Genomic DNA, 26,113 nt, shown 5'->3' with positions numbered 1-26,113 from the left:
GTTCTAGTTCTGCTCTAGTTCTGTCTAGTTCTGCTCTAGTTCTGTTCTAGTTCTGTTCTAGTTCTGTTCTAGTTCTGTTCTGAGTTCGGTAGTTCTGTTCTAGTTCTGTTCTAGTTCTGTTCTAGTTCTGTCTAGTCTGTTCTAGTCTGTTCTAGTTCTGTTCTAGTTCTGTTCTAGTTCTGTTCTAGTTCTGTTCTAGTTCTTTTCTAGTGTTCTAGTGTTCTAGTTCTGTTCTAGTTCTGTTTTAGTTTTGTTCTAGTTCTGTTCTAGTTCTGTTCTATTTCTGTTCTAGTTAATAAAATTCTGAAAATTTTATGCGTTTAAAATACATTTAAAAAGCCGTCACTTTCCTTTCACTAATTTAATTAATGTCACCGAGTTTTTCCAATTGTTTTCATTTTCATTTGTTATTTTTTTGTTGAATTTCCTAATTTAAACCAGAAATAATAATAAAAATCTGAACTTAATTAAATTTACAAGAACGTTTTATATTTAAACGTTTTTTGTTTATTTTTATGATGCATTTATAAATTTTGCATAAGTGTAGGGGTTTTTGTCATAAATATTTTTGTGTGGCAAACACACAATACGCTTGACAATATGCCAACACATATTTTCATCACACGCATACATAAACAGGGGGCCCACACGTACACTTTCATACATACATACAAATTTATAAAATTCCTTTTATAAAAAGCAGGGGATTTTGCATAAATTTTAAGCACATTCTGTTGGCTGCACAATCATTTCCCATGAAAAATTTTTCACTCTGTCGCTTTTTAGTAGCTGTTGCATTTATTATACTACCGACCGTATTTATTGCATTTTTAAAGATTTTTTCTTTTGCTCTTGCTAGTGGTTGTTATTTTTTAAATTTTTTTTTTGTATTTTACTTATTGTTTTATTCCCAATGGTACACTTACCTGCACGGAATGATCCAAATTATTGATAATACGTATCACACGTCCGGCGCTACGTTTTATCGAGCCCGATGTGGTTGATAATGTACCCAAATCCGCTTCCATTATTGATGGCTTACGACTGGCAGGTTTTGAGCCCCAGCCCTGATTGCCCGGTGAAGCATACCACATGCCGTTCTTTTTACCGTAACTCGCAGGCTGTTTGTATGTGTATGTGTGGACACAAATGTAAAAATCATTTCAGTTTTTAAAGGATATTTATATAGATGAATTGCAGTTCCATTTGAAGCGATAACAGCAGGAAAGGGAAGAAAAGGAGAGAAGAGAGAAAAATAGGTTGTTATTTGTTAGTAGATAAAAATTGTTACTCAATCAGTAGACGGAAGTTTACAGAATCGTATACAGTCACATATTTATTGAAGGTAAATATGTATGTGTTAATATATTCATATGTTTGAGTTGATATGAGTTTTGGATAAAAACTTATAGTTGAAAAATTGTTTTAAAAAATTTATATAAAAAAATGCAGTAAGTGGAATATTGCCTACCAATAAAAAATATTTCAATAAATGCATACATTTAAAACAGTTAATACAGTGGGGGAGAAAACAAAGAGAAACGGAATGGAATAGAACTAGAACAGAACTAGAATAGAACCAGAATTAGAGCAGAACTAAAACAGAACTGGAACAGAGCTAGGACAGAACTAGAACAGAACTAGAACAGAACTAGAACAGAACTAGAACAGAACTAGAACAGAACTAGAACAGTACTAGAACAGAACTAAAACAGAACAGAACTAAAACAGAACAGAACTAGAACAGAACTAGAACAGAACTAGAACAGAAATAGAACAGAAATAGAACAGAACAAGAACAGAACTAAAACAGAACTAGAACAGAACTAGAACAGAACTATAAAAGAACTAGTACAGAACTAGAAAAGAACTAGAACAGAACTAGAACAGAACTAGAATAGAACTAGAACAGAACTAGAACAGAACTAGAACAGAACTAGAACAGAACTAGAACAGAACTAGAACAGAACTAGAACAGAACTAGAACAGAACTAGAACAGAACTAGAAAAGAACTAGAACAGAACTAGAACAGAACTAGAACAGAACTAGAACAGAACTAGGACAGAACTAGAACAGAACTAGAACAGAACTAGAACAGAACTAGAACAGAACTAGAACAGAACTAGAACAGAACTAGAACAGAACTAGAACAGAACTAGAACAGAACTAGAACAAAACTAGAACAGAACTAGATCAGAACTTGAACAAAACTAGAACAGTAGTAGAACAGAGATTTATTCTGAATTAAAGTTAAAGCATACATTTAGGGTTCCTAATAAAATACCTTTTCGTGGCATACTGTTAGGAAATTTTTAAACTGTTACAATAACTAATATCACAAATCACTTCTTTTGTCTCTTACTGTTGTAATATTTATATGTATATGTCTGACACATACACAAGTACTTGCTCACACAAATGTTTGTGTGTATATAACTGTTTGTGTTTCCGTACGATTTTTGTTTGTATAAATCTGATTTTAATTAAATTCTTTGTAACACAATTTTAACTCTCTTTCGTTCATTCATCTCTTTCACACTCTCTACTGAACTACGAACAGCTGGAGTGGGAAATTGATGTTGTGTATAAATTTTTATGTAGGTTTGTAAGTTTGTGTATGTGTCATCTGTTTATTGTTGTTGTGTTTATTTGATTTAATATCAAAAATTTTTATCATGATTTTTTTATTGATAATATTTTTGTTTGTTGTTTTTTTTGCAGTTGAATCTATTTAATTATTTTGAATGTGTGTTACTAGCATTTTGTTAAATTGTAATTGTTGTTTTTTTTGTAGATATTATTGTTATTATTTTTGTATGTATGTGTGTGTGTATATTGAGGTGATAAAGTGATTGTTTTATAAATCACAATATAATTGAAATTTCATTGATTTATTTAGTTTTTTTTCTTGTGTTAACAGTTAACTACTAAATTTTTAATAACAATTTTTTTTGTCTATTAAATTTTATCTGTTTGTTTGTCGAGAGGCAAATAAATTGAAAATTTTTCAGCAGTTTGTGTTATTGAATTTTTAATTATCCTAAAAATAGACTGTGAAATAAAATTTTTAATTGAAATCATTGCGTGTGCGAAAAAAGTTGTATTTTTTTGCTGGGCTTCAATTAATTAAATAAAATAAATTAACAAATAATAATTGTGGGAATTATTTTTGCCAAGTGTTAAATTAAAATTTGACAGGATAATTTAAAATTTAAATTTAAGCTAAATTAATTTTTTATTAAAAAGTAATTCAACTTTATAAAACCTCTTCAATTAATAAAGATATTGTAAAAAATTGTATATATATGAACTGCAACCATATCAGTTTATAGTTGAGTGGCTATCTGTGTAGTTATTAAGCTCTTAAAAACTTCATATAAATCAGTCACTTTCTCACCCTCTCTCTTTTGCTGCAACGTCATTTTATCTCCTACTTCTTACTTGTACACAAAGTAACAAAATTTAATCAAGGATTTTCATTTTCAGTGATAATAACAAACAATCATTGTTAAACAAATACACAGACATACACTCTTACAGATATTTCAACAAAATTTTTTTACAATAACATTGAAACACAATCTGTGGATATTAAACGAAAGCAACAAAAAAAAAAAAAAAAAAAAACAATATAAAAATTTACTGAAATTAAAAAATATATGTATGTATGAATGTATACAAAAACAGTTTGAAACTGTATGTGTGTGTGAGTCAACACTCAATACATTTTTACAAATATGTGACATACGTGTCACACATTTTTGTCGCTGGAAGTGCAAAAAAAAAAATCACTCACAATATGTTATTGTCTCTTTTCGGATGCTAAGAGAGCACGTGTTTGTGTGTTCATTTATGTGTGGTGGCTTGAACAAAAATAATTGTTAATTTAATGAGTGAATTATAAAAAAAAAAACGAAAAAAAGATGTCGTAGAAATAAAATAAAAATTTCCAACTGTATTTTTTGAACAATGACGTACTTTTCAAAAGGGGGCCCAATAAATTAATATTCTTTAAGAACTTCTTTAATTATCCTAAAAGTATGCCACAGATTTTTATTCATTTAAGAAACCTATATATAGGCTATAATTATTACTATTGAAATAAAAGATACTTAAAAGTATGCAAGAGAAATGTTCAAATTAAAAGATCTTTTTTAAATTTGATAAGAATTAAGAACGTCTTCTCGTTCTGTTCCTGTTCTATTCTAGTTCCGTTCTGTTCTAGTTCTGTTCTGGTTCCGTTCTAGTTCTGTTCTAGTTCTGTTCTAGTTCTGTTCTAATTCTGTTCTAGTTCTGTTCTAGTTCTGTTCTAGTTCTGTTCTAGTTCTGTTCTAGTTCTGTTCTAGTTCTAGTTCTAGTTCTATTCTAGTTCTGTTCTAGTTCTGTTATAGTTCTGTTCTAGTTCTGTTCTAGTTCTGTTCTAGTTCTGTTCTAATTCAAGTTCTGTTCTAGTTCTGTTCTGTTCTAGTTCTGTTCTAGTTCTGTTCTAGTTCTGTTCTAGTTCTAGTTCTGTTCTAGTTCTGTTCTAGTTCTGTTCTAGTTCTGTTCTAGTTCTGTTCTAGTTCTGTTCTAGTTCTGTTCTAGTTCTGTTCTAGTTCTGTTCTAGTTCTTTTCTAGTTCTGTTCTACTTCTGTTATAGTTCTATTTTAGCTGTGGTAAAATTCATGTTAATGGGAATTTGTTGGATTTTTATTAGTTTCCCTCCCTGTTTAAATACTCTGCACACTTTTTTTGTTTCGGAACTGAAATTGAAAAATTACATAAAAGACAGGAAAAACGTATGTGGGTTATAAAAATAAATACAAATGAAAATAAATAATAAAATTTAAATAAGTAAAAATATGTGACAAACAAAAGTAGTAACAAAGACACCCTACTGTGGTAAAATACAAAATTGTCTAAAATATTTTCACGGCTATAGTTAACATTTTGAAAGGTATATTTGTTTTGAGATATAAGAAAAATTTAGTGAATTGTTAGGTGTAGCGTACTTAGGAAATAAAAAAAAAATAGTACCAAACAACAGAATTGATTTCCAAATGAAAATGAAGTTTGGCTATTAATGTATATAGTTACAAACATATTCTATTACAGTGGGAGAGAAATCTGTAAGGAAAAATTGCAAATTGTTGTGAGAATAAGGATATTTTGTAATTTGAAAATATTTTTTATGACTCAAATGAATAAGATATAATTTGTTGTCATAGTTGATTTTTATTGGCCCACTGTTTAATACCACGTACCCTTATAGTATTTCAACATATAAAAATACTTTTATATGCCCCATATTAAATGAGTAAGTAGTAGTAAATTCAATACATAACCCTCAAAAACGTACGCACATACATATATATAAAAACATTTTATAAATAAAAATAAATTTAATTTGTAATTTGATTTTATAGAAATTACATTAAAATTACATTCTTCATGTTGATGTCATTCAATTGAAGTCCTTTTTATGTATTACTACGCATACGGGCGTAAAAAACAAACATAAAATCTATAATAATTTTTTTTTTTATTTTCAATTTCACATGACAAATCTGAGTTTTGTAATGAAAAAATAATTGCGAAAAAAAAACCTTCAATTCAATTATTTGTTGTAATAAATTGTATTAAAATTGTTGGGGTTTACCCAAGCAAAAGTTGAATGTAATGTCGAGTAAATGAATGTGTTGGTGTGCGTTTGTATGTGCTTTACAAATTATTTTAATTATTTTATAAATGGTTTGTTATAAATAATATTTTTCATGTTTATTTGTTGTCAGAGAGTGGAAAAAAATAGCAAATAATACAAATAAATTGAAATTGAAATTCATTTGTGAAAATCAAATATAAAGTTAATTAATGTTTTGTTTTAAGCATACAAACAAAATAATGATGATAATTATGATGATGATTATTTGTAATTAATGAATTTTAATTGAATATATGAACAAATAACAAATACAATGAACAGGTATAAATTATTTATAATAAGTTTAATATATTTATAAATAGCAGAGATGGGGGTAGTGCACTAAATATTTAGTTAAATCAATATTTCATTGTTCTGTTCTAGTTCTGTTCTGTTCTGTTCTGTTCTAGTTCAGTTCCAGTTGAGTTCAGTTCAAGTTCAGTTCTAGTTCAGTTCTAGTTCAGTTCTAGTTCAGCTCTAGTTCAGTTCTAGTTCAGTTCTAGGTCAGTTCAGTTCTAGTTCAGTTCTAATTCAGTTCTAGTTCAGTTCTAGTTCAGTTCTAGTTCAGTTCTAGTTCAGTTCTAGTTCAGTTCTAGTTCAGTTCTAGTTCAGTTCTAGTTCAGTTCTAGTTCAGTTCTAGTTCAGTTCTAGTTCAGTTCTAGTTCAGTTTTAGTTCAGTTCTAGTTCAGTTCTAGTTCAGTTCTAGTTCAGTTCTAGTTCACTTCTAGTTCAGTTCTAGTTCAGTTCTAGTTCAGTTCTAGTTCAGTTCTAGTTCAGTTCTAGTTCAGTTCTAGTTCAGTTCTAGTTCAGTTCTAGTTCAGTTCTAGTTCAGTTCTAGTTCAGTTCTAGTTCAGTTCTAGTTCAGTTCTAGTTCAGTTCTAGTTCAGTTCTAGTTCAGTTCTAGTTCAATTCTTGTACAGTTTTAGTTCAATTCTTGTACTAAACTAGTTGAGTTCTATTTCAGTTCTAGTTCAGTTTTAGTTCAGTTTTAGTTCAGTTCTAGTTCAGTTCTAGTTCAGTTCTAGTTCAGTTCTAGTTCAGTTCTAGTTCAGTTCTAGTTCAGTTCTAGTTCAGTTCTAGTTAGCTCAGTTCTAGTTCAGTTCTAATTCAGTTCTAGTTCAGTTCTAATTCAGTTCTAGTTCAGTTCTAGTTCAATTCTAGATCAGTTCTAGTTCGGTTGAAGTACATATATAGTTCCAGTTTTTTTTTTGGTAGAAAATGATTGACTTTTTAATAAAATTTCTGACAAATGTCTGCCACAGCTTGAAATATTTTATTTATAATCATAATATTTTCAAAATATTGCAGGCACTTACCGTTTACAATAATATTAGCTCCTTCATTAATTTCTTCATATTTTCCAACAATTTCTCCAATATACATAAACACTGCCTCAGCATCCACAAACATTTTTCTAGTTTACACAGAAATAAAGAATATTTCCATCATTTATCACCGAAATGACGCCATCTTGGCTTTAAAAGTTTGCCGACAATTTTCTCTACTAAAATGAATACTTTACTATTATATTTTTAGATAATTGTATTCCTTATTTATTTAGCTTCATTTTGATACTAAATTTATTAAAATCACACAAATATTAACTAATTAATTTAAAATTTTAAACAAACAAATTACCATCAAAACGAAATACGTGTTTAACAAACGCGACAATCAAACAAAAACTAAAAAAAGTAAAAAGAAGAATAAAGACAAAACATAAACAAAACATTTTTTAAAACAACAACTACAACTACTCCTAGTCTATGCAAAACAATCACACACACTTCAGTTAAGGCTAAACAAAACAACTTAAACACACGCACTCCATAATGACGTCACGCTCAAAAAAATGTAAACAAATCTATTGTTCTCAGAGAAGTGCATTTTATTAAGCACTCTTTAAGAAAACAATAACAACATTCACCTACTCCCTGCTTCTATTTAAATATGCAAAAAATAAACAAACACACACACTCCATATAATTTAATACAAAGCCGGTTGGTTGTCTTTATTCTTCTTCTTACTTTTTTTAGTTTTTATTTGATTGCCGCGTTTGTTAAACACGTTTTTCGTTTTGGTGCTAATTTGTTTGTTTAAAATTATAAATTAATTAGTTAATAATTGTGTGATTTTAATAAATTTAGTATCAAAATAAAGCTAATTAAATAAGGAATACAATTATCAAAAAATATAATAGTAAAGTGTTCGTTTTACTAGAGAAAAGTGTCGGTAAACTTTTAAAGACAAGATGGCGTCATTTCATTGATAAATGATTGAAAAATTCTTTATTTTTGTGTAAACAAGAAAATTGTTTTTGGATGCAGAGCCAATGTTGTTGTTTTAGGTAACATCATTTAAATTGGAGAAGTTGTTGGAAAATATGAAGAAGCTACTATTGAAAAAGGTAAGTGTTTGAAATATTTTGAAAATATGTATTAAGATTATAAATAAAATATTCTGAGCTATGGTAAACAATTTTTAGAAAATATTTATTATTTTAGTTTGCTAACACAATTTTTGTAAAAAGTAAATAATTTTCTATAAAAGATCATGTTTTTTAAAAAGTACGTGGATACATTTTGAAGAAAAATTGTTTGGCAAAAAATACAAAGAACAACCGAACTATTGCTTTTCAGTTCTAGTTTAGTTCTGGTTCAGTTCTTATTCAGTTCTAGTTTAGTTCTGGTTCAGTTCTAATTCTGTTCTAGTTCAGTTCTAGTTCTAGTTTAGTTCTGGTTCAGTTCTAATTCAGTTCTAATTTAGTTCTAATTCAGTTCTAGTTTAGTTCTGCTTCAGTTCTAGTTCAGTTCCGGTTCAGTTCCTTTTCAATACTAGTTCAGTTTTTGCTTTAGTTCTAGTTCATTTTTAGTTTAGTTCTAGTTTATTTCTGTTTCTGTTCTAGTTCAGTTTTAGTTGATTTCTAGATCAGTTTTTATTTAAAAAAACAACTTTGTTCATGTTGTATTTTAAATTTTCTAGGAAATTTAAAATTTTATTATCAAATTTTCTCCCAAAAACATTTGTTTGTCCTTTATGTTGGAAAATTTTTGCATATTTTTTGTAAAATACTCCCATTAAAATTAAACTCTGTGATAAAATTTTCCAATTTTGTCTCTATTTCGGCCACAAATATTTTCAGACTTTTGTTTTTGTATGTTTAAATATGCTTTGAATATTATTACCTTAAATAAGCCTTAAAATATGCAATGCTATTTTACTTAACTGCAAATATTTGCTTTTTGTAACATAAATGCTTGTCTGTTTGTGTTTAAATATTAAAATCGTAATACCAACAACATATCGATATTTTCAAAAGTAATTTTATTATTATTATACCTCTCTAACTTCCTCTCTTTATCAAAGCCTGAAGTAATGTCATACATTGGAGATTATAAATGTTAAGAGTATAATTGCATACTTTAGGGGGGAGTAAATAAATAGTTTGTGTTGTGTGTAAAGATAAAGATTTAAATGATTTATGAAATGTTTAGTTATATGTCTGTACATATTTCGAAAAAGCTTAAAATTTAGTTTTTAAGTTAAAATTTAAAGTAATTGTTAAATTAAAAGTAATTTTTATTAAATTACTTTTAAATCTTTTTTATTTTTTTTATTATTTGTTAGTTTGTTGAGTTTATTTTTATGTGTTTTAATACTGTTTCAATTTTGTTGTAATTCCGTTTAATTGATTCTAATACTAGTGTCATAAATTTTATGATTCTGTATTTTAAAATTTTTCTATTTTAAATTGTTGTTTTTTTCTATATATTTTTTAAAATTTAACTTTTGGTTTATGTATTACAAGGTTAAATTTGTTTGTATTTTTTTATAAATTTTTTTATTTTCATTTTTCCCCATTTCAAGCCAATAAATTATGTTGACAATAATAACTTTAGCAGAAAAAAAGTCATACAAAAGGCTTATTAGAGCAGCAGCCTAAGGCTATTGTTTATGCCTTTTTTTACAGCAGCAGCAACAATATCATTAATAATTTATTGTTTGTTATTTTAAAAGCACAAAAATTCTTATAAAAAAGTAATTGTGTTTGTTGCCGACGTTGTTATTTTTTTCTATTTTCTAAAAGGTCATCATGAAAATGAGTAAAACTAATTAGGTTTATTGTTTATAAGCCCTAAGGTAGACTTTAAATTTTTTAAAGAGAAATTTAAGGCAAAAAGAGTACAAGAGAAAGATGTAATGGTAGACAAAGAAACAGAAATTTTAGAAAATATTTAATAAATAATTTAAAAATTAAATTAATTTAAAATTAAGTTCGTTTAAGTGCCATAGATAAACAAATTGAATTGCTAATTACAGTGGTTGAGGTACAACATAATCTTTAGGTTTATGTCTTTGCCTTTTTTATTTCCAATTTTAAACATTTTCCCACATTTCTTTTCCACTGTTATGCCAAACAATATAATTGTATAATAATACTAGTAATTAATTTAATATATCCTAAATTATTATTATTATTTTATTAGCGTTGTGTGCGTGCCTGTGTATGTATGTATGTCTGTCTGTCAGTTCATTTGTTTAATTGTGTTTCATAATTGTTTTGTAAATAAACTAAATTACTTTGTGTTTGCCTATTTATTATTTGTTTAATTTAAAACCCAATTTAAATCAGTATTTAGAGGTTTTTAATATTAATTATGGTAGAATTTTTTAAATATTTTCTAACAAATATTTTAAATATGTACCATTATTGTGGTAAATGTGAGGAAAAGGTGGTAATATATAAAATAAATTTATATTTTTCATATAAACAACTAGCTGAATTACATAATTATTAGGTATTTTTGTTATAAATAGCTAATATTGATAGTTTTAGTGGATAATTTTAAGAAAAACACTAATTCAGCTAGCTGAATTGTAAATAAATTAAGCAGATTATCTATTTAGCTAGTTTAATTAATACAATATTAAAAAAATCTCTTATTTAACTAGCTGAATTGCTAAGTTTTAAAGAAAATTATCTATTCAGCTATGTGTATTACTGAAATATTATGAAAATTTCTAATTCAGCAAGCTGAATAGCAAAATTTTTAGGAATAATGTTAATTCAGCTAGCGGGATTGCAAGAATTTAAGAGTTTCTTTTTATTCAGCTATCTAATTTAATGAAATACTAAGATTACATCCAATTAAGCCAGCTGAATTGCAAATATGTTAAGAAATGTTTAATTCAGCGGGAAGAATTGGACAATTTTGAAGAAATATTTTCATTTTAAAAAAGTATTATAATTAAATTGTAAAGAATCTGAAGAAAATCTTCAATTCAGCTGGCTGAATTTTGATATTATCAAGAAATGATCTAGATTATCTAGCTGAACTCTTATATTTTAAAGAAAATCTGTAAGTTGTATTAACAGAATTGCAAGAAAATCTCTTATTCAGCTAAACGTACAGTGATATTTTTATTAAAATATTTTTTTCAGCTAGCTGAATTGCCGCAACTTTAAGAAAATTTTCAATTTATTTCATTGATTTAAAGGAAATATTATCAAAAACTTTAATTCAGCAAGCGGAATTTCAACATATTACATTAATCGTTAGCCTAATTACAATAAATGTAAGTACATATTTAATTCAGCTACGATATTTTTCTCTTTATAGAAAATTTTCTCTTTTTATAGGAAATTTTCGGAAAAATTTCTCTTCTTATAGAAAATTTTTGGGAAATGTTTTTTTTGAATTGAAAATTGAAAATTTTTGGGACATTTTCTCTTTTTATTGAAAATTTTTGGGAAATTTTCTCTTTTTATAGAAAATTTTTGGGAAATTTTCTCTTTTTATTGAAAGTTTTGGAAAAAATTCTCTTTTTATAGAAAGTTTTGTGGAAAATTCTTCTTTTTATAGACATCTTTGTGGAAATTTTCTCTTTTTATAGAAAATTTATAGAAAAATTTCTCTTTTTGCAGAAAATTTTGTGGAAAATTTCTCTTTTTATAGAATTGTGGACAATTTTATAGAAAATTTCGTGGAAAATTTACATTTTTATGGAATTTTTTTTTGGAAAATTTCTCTTTTTATGGAAAAAAATGTGGGTGTTATAGAAAATTTTTCTTTTTTTTGGAAAATTTTTAAAAAAATTAATTTTTTTATAGAAATTTTTGTAAAATTTATTTTTTATAGAAAATTTTTGTAAAATTTTTAGAAAATTTTTGGAATTCATCTCTTTTTATAGAAAATTTTTGAAAAAATTTCTCTTTTCATAACATTATTTATAAAAATTTCTTTTTTTATTTTTGGAAAATTATTTCTTTTTATAGAAAATTTTGGAAAAATATTTTCTATTTATTTCATTACTTTTAACCAACAGTTTTCCATTTAATTGTAAATAATTAAGCATAAATTATTTTCATAATAATTTCTGTTCGTTTTATTCTACATTTTATTCATTTTATTTATTTTAATGATTAATGATTTATTTATAAAAAAATAAGCTCTTGTTTTGTTTATTAATTCTTTTAAAAACAATTTTACCATATATATGTGTGCGTTTTATAAATAATTTATAGAAATATGTTTAATGCCATGTTGAACACCTGCTGCGTTTGGGTGAAAGAGAGAGTGTGTCAAATATATGACTTGTTTTTTTGAATTAAAAATATGTTATCAGATGTCATTGAAAGTTTATGGGAAAAATATTAAAATTTTATTCATACATCGATGTATGAAAATTAAAGCAAATAGTAATATAAAAGCGAATAAAATTGTCTATTATAGTTTAATAAAAAATATTTGGTAGAAATTTTTTGTTAAAAGCCTAAAAGTAGGCAATATATTTTCTATTGTTTGTAGTTTTAAAGGATGAATTGTTGAAATATATTGTTTACTGTTTAAAATTTTAAATAGTTTAAAAAATATTTATAGTTATGTTGCCTAATATTAGGCTTCTTTATTTGACAAGAAATGTTGCCTACTTTAAGGTAGCTGTTTTATTACCTTTCATATTTCCTAAATATTTTCTTACTAATTTAATTTTTGTCAGCATTCCTAATTAAGATTTTATTTATTTATCAACTCTATTTGAATTTCCATTAACACTTCATTACTATTGCAGGCGAAAATTTCATTGCATATTTATAGGCTAATAAATTTTATTTACACACATAAATAATGCACAAAAGATTAACTTTCTTAATTGCTTAACGTTAATAACAAATAGTTTTGCTAATTAAAGCCAAAACATTAAATATTCATTTATATTCCCTTAAATATTTCAGCAACCAAACACAACAGCAACAACAACAACACAGATAAGGCCACAAGAGAAACAAAAAACTAAGGAAAATTTAAGTTGTATACAAAATGTAGCATTTAACATTTTTCTCCGTCCGGCTTTGTTTTGTAAATGGACTTAATTAAACATTAATATTCCACAAAAGCAGGCAAAAGATTCAATAGCTATCAATACCCGGACTAAGTGTTAAAAATAAAGCAATTCCTGCCAACTAAATTTTCTACTTTAATTTTTCGTTTTCACTCTACCGCCGTTTGTTTTTCAGTTTTTGTACATTTTTTTTTTTTAAAGTTCTGGTTCATTAAGCAAAAATTTTAAAGTATCCTTTATATTTGTTAGAGAATTTACAATAGAGACACTAGCACAAACACACAACGAGACCAAACACGTTCAAATGTACACGTACATGCAAACGTGCACTCATAGCGAATGAGAGAAAGAGAGAGTGTTTAATTAGGCAAAACACTATGCAGCGAGCGTTTCAATTGAACTGTTTTATACATTAGTTAGTATTGGCAAGGCCATAATAGATTTTATTCTTCAACTAAATAGTACATAAAAGAAAAACTACAGTGACTAGAAAAATAAAACAGCAAAAGTATACAGATTTACTAAGAAAATCTCGAATTCAGCTAGCTGAATTGCAAAGTTTACAAGAAATTTATTAATTTAGTCAGCTGAATTGCAAAAAATTCGAGATAAATTCTAATTCAGCTATATAAATTGTGATATTTTCAATAATTAATGTTATTCAGCTAGCTGCTATAATTTTGAGAGGACTTTCTTTTCAGCTACCTTAATAACTGAAATATAAAGAAAATAAAGAAAATCTCTAATTCAGCTAGCTGAGTTTTGCAAAATTCGTAAAATAGTTGTTACTTAAGTTAGCTAAATTGCTGAAATTCTATTCAGCTAGCTGAATTGCTATATATTTGAAAGGATTTTCAATCCAACAAGCCTAATATCTAATTCAGCTGGCTGTATTGAAAAATTTTTAGGAAATATATTAATTTAGCTAGCTGAATTGTAATAATTTGAAGGAATTTTGAATTCAGCTATACGAAATGTGTTATTTTCTATAAAATTTGCTATTCAGCTAGTTAAAGTGCTACATATTTTTTTTAGAATTTCAGCTAGCTGAATTTTAAAATTTGTAGAAAATTTATTAAATTATCTAGCTGAAAACCAAAATCACAAGGAAATTTTTAATTCAGCTGTATGAATTGCAAAATTTTTAGTAAATATTAATATTTAGTTAGCTAAATTGCTATAATTTTTAGAATTTTTACAATTCAGCTTTCTAAAAATATTACATATTTAGAAAACTTCCAATTCAGCGAGCTTAATTCCCAAAGCTGAAAAGAAATTATTAATTCAGTTGGCGGAATTACACTTATATAATGAAATCTTTAATTTAGCTAAATGAATTAAACTATTTTTGAGAAAATTACAAAATTCAGCTAGCTGAATAGCAAAATTTCACAGAAAATATCTAATTCAGCTAGCTGAATAGCTAAATTTTAAAGAAAATCTCTAATTCAGCAAGCGGAATGGTAAAAATTTTACAGAAAATATCTAATTCAGCTAGCTTAATAGCAAAATTTTACAGAAAATCTCTAATCCAGCTAGCTGAATAGCAAAAACTTACAGAAAATCTCTAATTCAACTATCTAAATAGCAAAATTTTACAGAAAATATCTAATTCAGCTAGCTTAATAGCAAAATTTAATAGAAAAGCGGAATGGTAAAAATTTTACAGAAAATATCTAATTCAGCTAGCTTAATAGCAAAATTTTACAGAAAATCTCTAATCCAGCTAGCTGAATATCAAAAATTTACAGAAAATCTCTAATTCAGCTAGCTGAATAGCAAAATTATATAGAAAAACTCTAATTCAGGTAGCTGAATAGCAAAATTAAAATCACAAAATTAAAATGTCTTTTTAGAATAAACTTAAGCTTATTATTAGGCTTAAATTTAAAAGATTTAAAATGTTCTTTATAATATTTCCGTCCCTTTTTAATAATTTTCAAAATTTCCACCAATTAAGTATTTCCTCTTCACTTTGACCACTTAATTGGCCACCCACTGTTGCAACACCCATATCAAACTAATGACAACACACCAACAACGCTACAATTTTCGTTGAAATTGGTCAATAAAGTTTTTATTGTCAAGTCTCTGTAGCCACAGGAGGGTATTGGGAAACATTTACGGGGGGAATGGATATTAACTCGAAAGTATTACTATAGCAAAAAAAAAAAAAACGAAAGAGCAAAGCATAAAGAAAATTACTTTTAAATGGCCAAAGTTTGCTATTGAAATGATAACTGTAATAAGCGCCATTTTTAAATGTAATATTTAATTTGAAAAACATTTACGTAAGTAGTATAGCATACTTAAAGGAGAACAATAAATGTAAAACTAAAGTAATGACAGAAAAGAACATAATATAAAATATTTCAAATTATTAAAAATTGTTGCATACTTTAAAGCATTATAGAATTTAAATTCTATTACCTACTTTAAGGCAAATGTTTTAAATGCAGTTTTTTTGTTAAATATAATGTTTATAAATAAATAGTTGGAAATTTAACTTTTATTAAATAAAATATTTACTGACAATTTAAAAAAAAACATTTATAATGAAAATATTTAAACATCCGCCTAAACATATGCTACAATTAACAATTTTCAACATAAATTTAGTTTAAATTATATATTGCTTTGCTGTTCTTTTTTTAACAATAGAAAAAAATCCTCTTATTAATATAATACAGACTGGTTTGTAAATAAGCTTTGCTTGCTTTTCATTTTTTTTAGCTGGCTCCTAAAAATATGCCCACATTTTTTGCTAAACAAATAACTAATTAGCCATAAACAAAATCTAGTATTTTTTTCTGTTTATTTTTTAAATAAAAGATAATTTAATACTCTAGTAAACAAGAATGACATTTATGTAGTTTATTTTTTTATATAAATATTTTTATATTTGTTCATTTATTTGTTAAAATACTCATGTTGTCATGTATTTATATAAAAACAAATATATATATTTTTTTAAATTTTTTTAAAAAAAAGTACTTAAAGTTGTTGACATTGCAAAAAGCGAGATAGTTATAAAATATTTATATAAAAATCTGTTATAGAATTTTAATTTTTTCGTCGAATCATTATATAAATCTAATGAATTAAAACAAATAATATAAAAATAAACTTTTATTAAAGTTGAAGTTTTTTTACAAGTTTTTGCAAAAAAAATAATGGGAAATAAATAATAATAGACAACACTAGTATGTTTTAAAAGAAGAAAGTTAACAGATGATAAAGTTATAAGGCGGACACAAAATCTGTAGACTGGACTAAAATCAGAGTCTGGACTATACTTCAGAGTCTGGAATATATACAGACACTAGACTAGAATGTTTTTAGTCCATAGTGTGGGACTATAGATTAGTCTGGTCTATAGTCTAGTCTATAGTCTAGTCTATAGTCTAGTCTATAGTCTAGTCTATAGTCTAGTCTATAGTCTAGTCTATAGTCTAGTCTATAGTCTAGTCTATAGTCTAGTCTATAGTCTAGTCTATAGTCTAGTCTATAGTCTAGTCTATAGTCTAGTCTATAGTCTAGTCTATAGTCTAGTCTATAGTCTAGTCTATAGTCTAGTCTATAGTCTAGTCTATAGTCTAGTCTATAGTCTAGTCTATAGTCTAGTCTATAGTCTAGTCTATAGTCCTAGTCTATAGTCTAGTCTATAGTCTAGTCTATAGTCTAGTCTATAGTCTAGTCTATAGTCTAGTCTATAGTCTAGTCTATAGTCTAGTCTATAGTCTAGTCTATAGTCTAGTCTATAGTCTAGTCTATAGTCTAGTCTATAGTCTAGTCTATAGTCTAGTCTATAGTCTAGTCTATAGTCTAGTCTATAGTCTAGTCTATAGTCTAGTCTATAGTCTAGTCTATAGTCTAGTCTATAGTCTAGTCTATAGTCTAGTCTATAGTCTAGTCTATAGTCTAGTCTATAGTCTAGTCTATAGTCTAGTCTATAGTCTAGTCTATAGTCTAGTCTATAGTCTAGTCTATAGTCTAGTCTATAGTCTAGTCTATAGTCTAGTCTATAGTCTAGTCTCTAGTCTAGTCTATAGTCTATCTTAGTCTAGTCTATAGTCTAGTCTATAGTCTAGTCTATAGTCTAGTCTATAGTCTAGTCTATAGTCTAGTCTATAGTCTAGTCTATAGTCTAGTCTATAGTCTAGTCTATAGTCTAGTCTATAGTCTAGTCTATAGTCTAGTCTATAGTCTAGTCTATAGTCTAGTCTATAGTCTAGTCTATAGTCTAGTCTATAGTCTAGTCTATAGTCTAGTCTATAGTCTAGTCTATAGTCTAGTCTATAGTCTAGTCTATAGTCTAGTCTATAGTCTAGTCTATAGTCTAGTCTATAGTCTAGTCTATAGTCTAGTCTATAGTCTAGTCTATAGTCTAGTCTATAGTCTAGTCTATAGTCTAGTCTATAGTCTGTCTATAGTCTAGTCTATAGTCTAGTCATAGTCTAGTCTATAGTCTAGTCTATAGTCTAGTCTATAGTCTAGTCTATAGTCTAGTCTATAGTCTGGTCTATAGTCTAGTCTATAGTCTAGTCTATAGTCTAGTCTATAGTCTAGTCTATAGTCTAGTCTATAGTCTAGTCTATAGTCTAGTCTATAGTCTAGTCTATAGTCTAGTCTATAGTCTAGTCTATAGTCTAGTCTATAGTCTAGTCAATAGTCTAGTCTATAGTCTAGTCTATAGTCTAGTCTATAGTCTAGTCTATAGTCTAGTCTATAGTCTAGTCTATAGTCTAGTCTATAGTCTAGTCTATAGTCTAGTCTATAGTCTAGTCTATAGTCTAGTCTATAGTCGTCTATAGTCTAGTCTATAGTCTAGTCTATAGTCTAGTCTATAGTCTAGTCTATAGTCTAGTCTATAGTCTAGTCTATAGTCTAGTCTATAGTCTGGTCTATAGTCTAGTCTATAGTCTAGTCTATAGTCTAGTCTATAGTCTAGTCTATAGTCTAGTCTATAGTCTAGTCTATAGTCTAGTCTATAGTCTAGTCTATAGTCTAGACTATAGTCTAGTATATAGTCTAGTCTATAGTCTAGTCTATAGTCTAGTCTATAGTCTAGTCTATAGTCTAGTCTACAGTCTAGTCTATAGTCTAGTCTATAGTCTAGTCTCTAGTCTAGTCTAGTCTATAGTCTAGTCTATAGTCTAGTCTATAGTCTAGTCTATAGTCTAGTCTATAGTCTAGTCTATAGTCTGGACTATAGTCTACAGAATAAAATTAATATATTTTAATCGACACACTTACTGACCCAAGATTTGGTTGGCGATGTGAGCATAACAAACGGTGAACTTTCGTCACTATCTTCGTACATTTAGTCTGTGAAAAAATGACACGGGTCACAGTGATAGACACAGCAGCAGCAATAGTCGTAGTAGACGTTGTTATAGTTACAGCAACAAGACAAAAAAAAATTTTTACACTTTGTTAAAGATCTTATGATTTGAATTACTTTTCCCCCTGTTTACTTAAATTTTTACTTTTTGTTTTCTAGATTTTTTTCTCTTCTCTATTAGACATTTTTACTACAAATGAAGTAGAAATGTTTGTAAAACTAAAGGCAGCATTTGAAATAAGCAAAAAAAGAAAAATTGTAAATAAATAAAAACAAAAAATGTTAAAAGAAAATAATATTCTTTTACAGAAACTTATGTTTTTACTTTAGTGGACTTGCATATAATACATATATAATTTCTACGACTTTAACTATAATTTTGTTTTTGCTATGTTGCTTTATAAATGATATTAAAGCAGAAAAGTACTACGACCACGTTTTCCCTATTACTTGCAGTGACAGAGTTTGGATGATATTTTTTTGCCTTTTTCTAGAATTTTCTTATTCTTGGTTTGTGTTTAAGTTAAAGTTGTTAAAATATGGTTGGTTGTACTTAAGCGACACTTGTGTCTTGACTATTAAGTAGAAATCGTAATACTTTTAGCCCCTGCTCTATACTACCAACAAACATAATTCTAAGCAACATATTCTAGGAGAGCGAAAGGCATGGTTGGTGTTAGGAAATAAATAAATGAATTTCTGCAATTCTGTGGTAGTGGTTGTGTTTGTTGCCTGTTTGTTGATGCTGGCTATTTTTTCTTGTATTTTATTTTAAGTAGCATTTGTTAGAGTAAAATTTACGTTGTGATTTCTTGTTTTTTATTTGTTTTATTTAATTTTTTTTCTGGCTACAGTCTGAAGATTTAGTATTTGTTGGGTGGGGTTTTTGAATGTGTTTCTTTGCTTCTATTTTTAGTTTCCTTTAACTTAAACACCGTTGGGTAATTGCTATTTTATGTGTGAATTACATTAATTGACACTATTTAGAATTTTAATTATATTTAGGAAAAAAAAATATAAAGAAAAATAGTCTGAAGCATTAGTTGGTGGAAAATAAACTTGTTAGTTTGCAATACAGTAAAAGGAATATTATTTAGTTGTTAAGTAAAGAAGTGTAAAAGGTAAAGTTAAAATAAATGAAAGATTTGCTGGCAAAAATAATTACTTGAAACTTTTAAATGGGAACGGGAAATGTACAAAAAAGGATTATTTATTTCAGTTCTAGTTCAGTTCAATTCTAGTTCAGTCCTAGTTCAGTTCTAGTTCAGTTCTAGTTCAGTTCTAGTTCAGTTCTAGTTCAGTTCTAGTTCAGTTCTAGTTCAGTTCTAGTTCAGTTCTAGTTCAGTTCTAGTTCAGTTCTAGTTCAGTTCTAGTTCAGTTCTAGTTCAGTTCTAGTTCAGTTCTAGTTCAGTTCTAGTTCAGTTCTAGTTCAGTTCTAGTTCAGTTCTAGTTCAGTTCTAGTTCAGTTCTAGTTCAGTTCTAGTTCAGTTCTAGTTCAGTTCTAGTTTCAGTTCTAGTTCAGTCTAGTTCAGTTCTAGTTCAGTTCTAGTTCAGTTCTAGTTCAGTTCTAGTTCAGTTCTAGTTCAGTTCTAGTTCAGTTCTAGTTCAGTTCTAGTTCAGTTCTAGTTCAGTTCTAGTTCAGTTCTAGTTCAGTTCTAGTTCAGTTCTAGTTCAGTTCTAGTTCAGTTCTAGTTCAGTTCTAGTTCAGTTCTAGTTCAGTTCTAGTTCAGTTCTAGTTCAGTTCTAGTTCAGTTCTAGTTCAGTTCTAGTTCAGTCTAGTTCAGTTCTAGTTCAGTTCTAGTTCAGTTCTAGTTCAGTTCTAGTTCAGTTCTAGTTCAGTTCTAGTTCAGTTCTAGTTTCAGTTCTAGTTCAGTTCTAGTTCAGTTCTAGTTCAGTTCTAGTTCAGTTTCTAGTTCAGTTCTAGTTCAGTTTCTAGTTCAGTTCTAGTTCAGTTCTAGTTCAGTTCTAGTTCAGTTCTAGTTCAGTTCTAGTTCAGTTCTAGTTCAGTTCTAGTTCAGTTCTAGTTCAGTTCTAGTTCAGTTCTAGTTCAGTTCTAGTTCAGTTCTAGTTCAGTTCTAGTTCAGTTCTAGTTCAGTTCTAGTTCAGTTCTAGTTCAGTTCTAGTTCAGTTCTAGTTCAGTTCTAGTTCAGTTCTAGTTCAGTTCTAGTTCAGTTCTAGTTCAGTTCTAGTTCAGTTCTAGTTCAGTTCAGTTCAGTTCTAGTTCAGTTCTAGTTCAGTTCTAGTTCAGTTCTAGTTCAGTTCTAGTTCAGTTCTAGTTCAGTTCTAGTTCAGTTCTAGTTCAGTTCTAGTTCAGTTCTAGTTCAGTTCTAGTTCAGTTCTAGTTCAGTTCTAGTTCAGTTCTAGTTCAGTTCTAGTTCAGTTCTAGTTCAGTTCTAGTTCAGTTCTAGTTCAGTTCTAGTTCAGTTCTAGTTCAGTTCTAGTTCAGTTCTAGTTCAGTTCTAGTTCAGTTCTAGTTCAGTTCTAGTTCAGTAGTTCTGTTCTAGTTCAGTTCTAGTTCAGTTCTAGTTAAGATCTAGTCCAGTTCGAAAAGTTTTTATAAAACATCTATTTTATATAAAAAAATGAAATTTTTTGAAAAAAGGAAATTTTTCTGAAATTTTCTATATAAAAGGACCTTTGTGTAAAATTTTCTATAAAAAACGGGATACGTTTTATAAAAAGGGAAATATTCGAAAATATGTTAAGAAAGTTAATATTTGGAAAATTTTCTATATTAAAGTTAAAATAATTTTTCTATAAAAAAAGGAAAAGTTTTTATAAAAACGGAAAATTTTTCCAATATAATTATTCTCTAAAAATGTAAATTAAAAAAAGTTTTTTATGTGTTAAATTGTTTAATTTGTAAAGTAAAAAAAAACTACATTCACTAGTTTGTATTTAACAATTTCCACAGTTCAACAGACGTATACTTATTATTTAATATACAAATAAATCAATAACACTCATACGTCCATGTAGTAAAAATTTAAATTTTAAATAATAATTATTTTCCTATATATTTTGCTTATGCTAATAAACTGTTTGGGGGGGAAAGTAATCACGAACCATTGTTTAAACTTTAAGTTTGTTTAACTAAACTTTCTTACATTTTTGGGTTTTTAATTTTCACAATATTTTAAATAATTTTTACTTTTATTTGTTGTTTTATGTTTACTTTTTAAATTAAAAACTCTCACAAACTAATAAACAGCCTTCAAACAAACACGTGCTTTTCCGTGAAAAAAAACACTTTGAAGGTTTTAAATTACGTTTTGTAAATAATTATTTTTTTTATTTAAATTTCTTAAACTACGTTTTATTAACGTCTCGCTAAGCCCATAAAAAACCAGCGTTTCAACCCGATGAAGGCTTTACCACAACTAAATGTGTGAATTGTAAAAAAAACTTTTTAAATGAACAATAATTTGGTAAGTAAATGCACAGCTGAGAAGTGTGGAGTGAGTGGCAAGAATATGTTTTAACTTGGTCATAAATAAATTAAAATAAACGAAAGTATTGTTTACGTGTTGTGGTGATTTGCTTTGGTTTCTTGCCATAAAATTTTATTTGATTTGCATGTTTTCATACATTTGACCAAAAAAAAAAAAAAAAAAAAAAACTCAGAAGAAAATATATAACAAACTATAAACGTCTTAAAGAAAACAGCAAAATTTAGGTTGCGTTACAACGCCAAAAGGAAAATTGTGTCAGTAAAATGGAACAAATTACTACAAAACATGTAAGTTTTTTTTTTTTTTGCACACCAACACTTATATAAATGTTTTTACTAATACTTATACCTTTTGTGTATAAAAAATAAGTGTTTTATTTGTTTTCTTTTTTTTCTCCCAAATTGTTTTCTTGTTTTTTTGTTATAGATTTTTTCCGAACTATTTACCACTTGAGGGCTTCTTTTTGTTAAGTGTGTCTGCCTGTTTGTGTGTAAAACAATTTTCAATTTGTTATATTTTCTTTTAACAACTGTTTACTTTCATTTAACAAGTTTTAAACATGTTCATATTTGTGTGTAAAAAATAAAGTTTTTTTTGCTTACTTTTTCATTATGTTGTTTATAGAAAACTAAATTTTGAAAAAAAGTCTCTTAGATTGTTATTCCCCTGTTTAAAACTAAATAAAAAAACTTAAAGAAAACACATTAATGTTGGTAATTTTTTACCGTTCATTACATTTTAGGTTTGACCCGAAAAACTTCAATAAACAAATACTCTAAAAACTACTGACATAAGTTACAAATACCCCAAAAGGGAAATGTTTAAAAAAATGTTTTACAAAGGGACTTGTTACGATATTTTTAAATTTTATACCATTTTGTTTAACTCCAGTCCTTAAATATTTATATGTTTTTCAATAACTGGCCAGTTTTACTTTTTTTCCTAAAGCCACATGGCTTAAGTGTTAAGCAGTTATACACAACTATATTTTAACTCATATATCAATACTGCACACATATACATTCACACACTCTCTCATAAATACCAAAACACCTCCATTCTTTGCTATATTTCCCATATTTTTACCCACATTCCTTCATTCATATAGATTTTTCTTTATTTCAGTTTGTAGTTTTTTCTCTCTTGCAGTTTAGCTTTTTCATTCACAGTTTTGTAACATTGTGTGTGTGTTTTGTTTGTATTTATTTGTTCGAAACATTCATTCATACTTTTTCTTTAGAAAAAGAAGCCAACAAAAATTCTTAAAAAGTAGTTACTATTACCAATACTATTACTGCAAAAGATATCACTAGATTTTCTTTATTTTTGGTCTTTTGAATGACTTATGGTTTATTTAGTTGATACCAATGTAGAGTGTATTTACATGGAAGTCCTTTTTGCTTTCATTCATGTGTTGAAGACAGTGAAAAGATGAGTCAAAGAAAAGATTTTGTTCTAGTTCAGTTCTAGTTTAGTTCTAGTTCAGTTCTAGTTCAGTTCTAGTTCAGTTCTAGTTCAGTTCTAGTTCAGTTCTAGTTCAGTTCTAGTTCAGTTCTAGTTCAGTTCCAGTTCAGTTCTAGTTCAGTTCTAGTTCAGTTCTAGTTCAGCTCTAGTTCAGTTCTAGTTCAGTTATAGTTCAGTTCTAGTTCAGTTCTAGTTCAGTTCTAGTTCAGTTCTAGTTCAGTTCTAGTTCAGTTCTAGTTCAGTTCTAGTTCAGTTCTAGTTCAGTTCTAGTTCATTTCTACTTCAGTTCTAATTCAGTTCTAATTCAGTTCTAGTTCAGTTCTAGTTCAGTTCTAGTTCAGTTCTAGTTCAGTTCTAGTTCAGTTCTAGTTCAGTTCTAGTTCAGTTCTAGTTCAGTTCTAGTTCAGTTCTAGTTCAGTTCTAGTTCAGTTCTAGTTCAGTTCTAGTTCAGTTCTAGTTCAGTTCTAGTTCAGTTCTAGTTCAGTTCTAGTTCAGTTCTAGTTCAGTTCTAGTTCAGTTCTAGTTCAGTTCTAGTTCAGTTCTAGTTCAGTTCTAGTTCAGTTCTAGTTCAGTTCTAGTTCAGTTTCTAGTTCAGTTCTAGTTCAGTTCTAGTTCAGTTCTAGTCCAGTTCTAGTTCAAGTTCTAGTTCAGTTCTAGTTCAGTTCTAGTTCAGTTCTAGTTCAGTTCTAGTTCAGTTCTAGTTCAGTTCTAGTTCATTAGTCAGTTAGTTCAGGTTCTAGTTCAGTTTCTAGTTTCAGTTCTAGTTCAGTTCTAGTTCAGTTTCTTAGTTCAGTAGTTTCAGTCTAGTTCAGATTCTCGTTCCGTTCTAGTTCAGTTTAGTCCGTTCTAGTTCAGTTCTAGTTCAGTTCAGTTCAGTTCTAGTTCAGTTCTAGTTTCAGTTCTAGTTCAGGTCTAGTGCAGTTCTAGTTCAGTAGTTCAGTTCTAGTTTCAGTTCTAGTTCAGTTACTTAGTTCAGTTTCTAGTTCAGTACTCTGTAGTTCTAGTTCAGTTCTAGTTCAGTTCTAGTTTAGTTCAGTTCTAGTTCAGTTCTAGTTCAGTTCTAGTTCGGTTTCCAGTTCAAAACTATACCGTTGTGATTCTTTTTATTCTACTGTGCTATCTTGTTTTTTTTTTAGTTTTTTCTCACATTCCTTTTTTTTCTTTTTTAGTCTTATGAATTTATGCCATTTGTATGAGTGTGTGTCAATGTGTGTCTGCATTTATGTTTGTTTATGTGTATTTATCTCTGGTTGTGTATGGTTTCTTATTGCTGCTACCGTTATGATTTTTTCTATTTTTTTCTCTTTTTTTCCTACATCGTACTTACTTACTCGGGCAACTGCTAATACTGAAACAATTTTTTGTTATATTTATTACTCTAGAATTGACTTTTTCCTCCTTTTTTCTTACTGTGTTTTTAGCCATAACTTTAAGACGTAAAACATTCAACTAAATTGGTAGTTGTTGTGCCGTTTTTTCCTAAGTAATACCCATAGTGGCTTATGAGCAGTATTTATTACCATTTCTTCTATATGACTTGGTTTGACTTGTATTCGTTTTTCCTCCTTTTTGCTGTATGTCCATATGGACTTTGTTTAGCCTGTTATTATTGTTACTTGTGGCCAGTTTTGCTTAAATACATATAAATACAAAAAGGATTCACTTTTTGCCTTGTTTTGCTTGAACAGGGAAGGAGTAGGTGCTCTGTTTTCATTTTAACCCTAAAATCTTTAGTTATTGTTTATTTTTTCTGGCTATTTTATTTATTTTTATTATTTTTCAAATAGTTTCCCTGTTTTATTTCAACGTTTTTTTTTATAAATTTCAAATATTTGTTTGTGTTTTTTCCTATAGCAGCCTTTTGTATTTATGAGTCTATATTGTTTTGTTCTAAATATTTTGTTGCTGTGTTGTCTTGTATTTTGCTAAAGTTTAGTTTTTTTTATTCTTTTTTAACAATTTTGAAATGTATGGTTTTGAAGTAGCAAGTAAAACAATTTTTTATTTATTAAATCAGGGATTTTTAGCACAAGCCACATGGAGAAAATTTTTAAAGATTACTTTTAGCGGTTTTTTTTTTTAACATTTGGTTCAAAGTTCAGCTCCAGTTCAGTTTTAGTTCAGTTCTAGTTCAGTTCTAGTTCAGTTCTAGTTCAGTTCTAGTTCAGTTCTAGTTCAGTTCTAGTTCAGTTCTAGTTCAGTTCTAGTTCAGTTCTAGTTCAGTTCTAGTTCAGTTCTAGTTCCGTTCTAGTTCAGTCTAGTTCAGTTCTAGTTCTGTCCTAGTTCAGTTCTAGTTCAGTTCTAGTTCAGTTCTAGTTCAGTTCTAGTTCAGTTCTAGTTCAGTTCTAGTTCAGTTCTAGTTCAGTTCTAGTTCAGTTCTAGTTCAGTTCTAGTTCAGTTTCTAGTTCAGTTCTAGTTCAGTTCTAGTTCAGTTCTAGTTCAGTTCTAGTTCAGTTCTAGTTCTAGTTCAGTTCTAGTTCTAGTTCAGTTCTAGTTCAGTTCTAGTTCAGTTCTAGTTCAGTTCTAGTTCAGTTCTAGTTCAGTTCTAGTTCAGTTCTAGTTCAGTTCTAGTTCAGTTCTAGTTCAGTTCTAGTTCAGTTCTAGTTCAGTTCTAGTTCAGTTCTAGTTCAGTTCTAGTTCAGTTCTAGTTCAGTTCTAGTTCAGTTCTAGTTCAGTTCTAGTTCAGTTCTAGTTCAGTTCTAGTTCAGTTCTAGTTCAGTTCTAGTTCAGTTCTAGTTCAGTTCTAGTTCAGTTCTAGTTCAGTTCTAGTTCAGTTCTAGTTCAGTTCTAGTTCAGTTCTAGTTCAGTTCTAGTTCAGTTCTAGTTCAGT

General features: G+C 28.0%; 1 protein-coding gene across 1 annotated transcript in view; it reads right to left on the bottom strand.

Moving 5' to 3' along the window:
- Nucleotides 1-926: 926 nt before the first annotated feature.
- The window catches only part of LOC119606242 (echinoderm microtubule-associated protein-like CG42247), a gene marked incomplete at its 3' end in the record, with an annotated part of 103,545 nt that continues 78,358 nt past the window's right edge, over nt 927-26,113 (bottom strand). The window contains exon 2 of the mRNA XM_037959667.1: nt 927-1,121. Coding sequence (XP_037815595.1) covers nt 927-1,121 — 195 coding nt within the window. The remainder of the gene's footprint in view (nt 1,122-26,113) is intronic.

This window comes from Lucilia sericata, unplaced genomic scaffold (assembly GCF_015586225.1).
Source record: "Lucilia sericata isolate MDLA Ls3-8-SP2 unplaced genomic scaffold, ASM1558622v1 Contig000563F_arrow, whole genome shotgun sequence".
NCBI classification, from domain to species: domain Eukaryota; kingdom Metazoa; phylum Arthropoda; class Insecta; order Diptera; family Calliphoridae; genus Lucilia; species Lucilia sericata.
The sequence above is the reverse complement of the archived record's forward strand: the minus strand, read 5'-3'. Positions and strand labels throughout refer to the sequence as shown.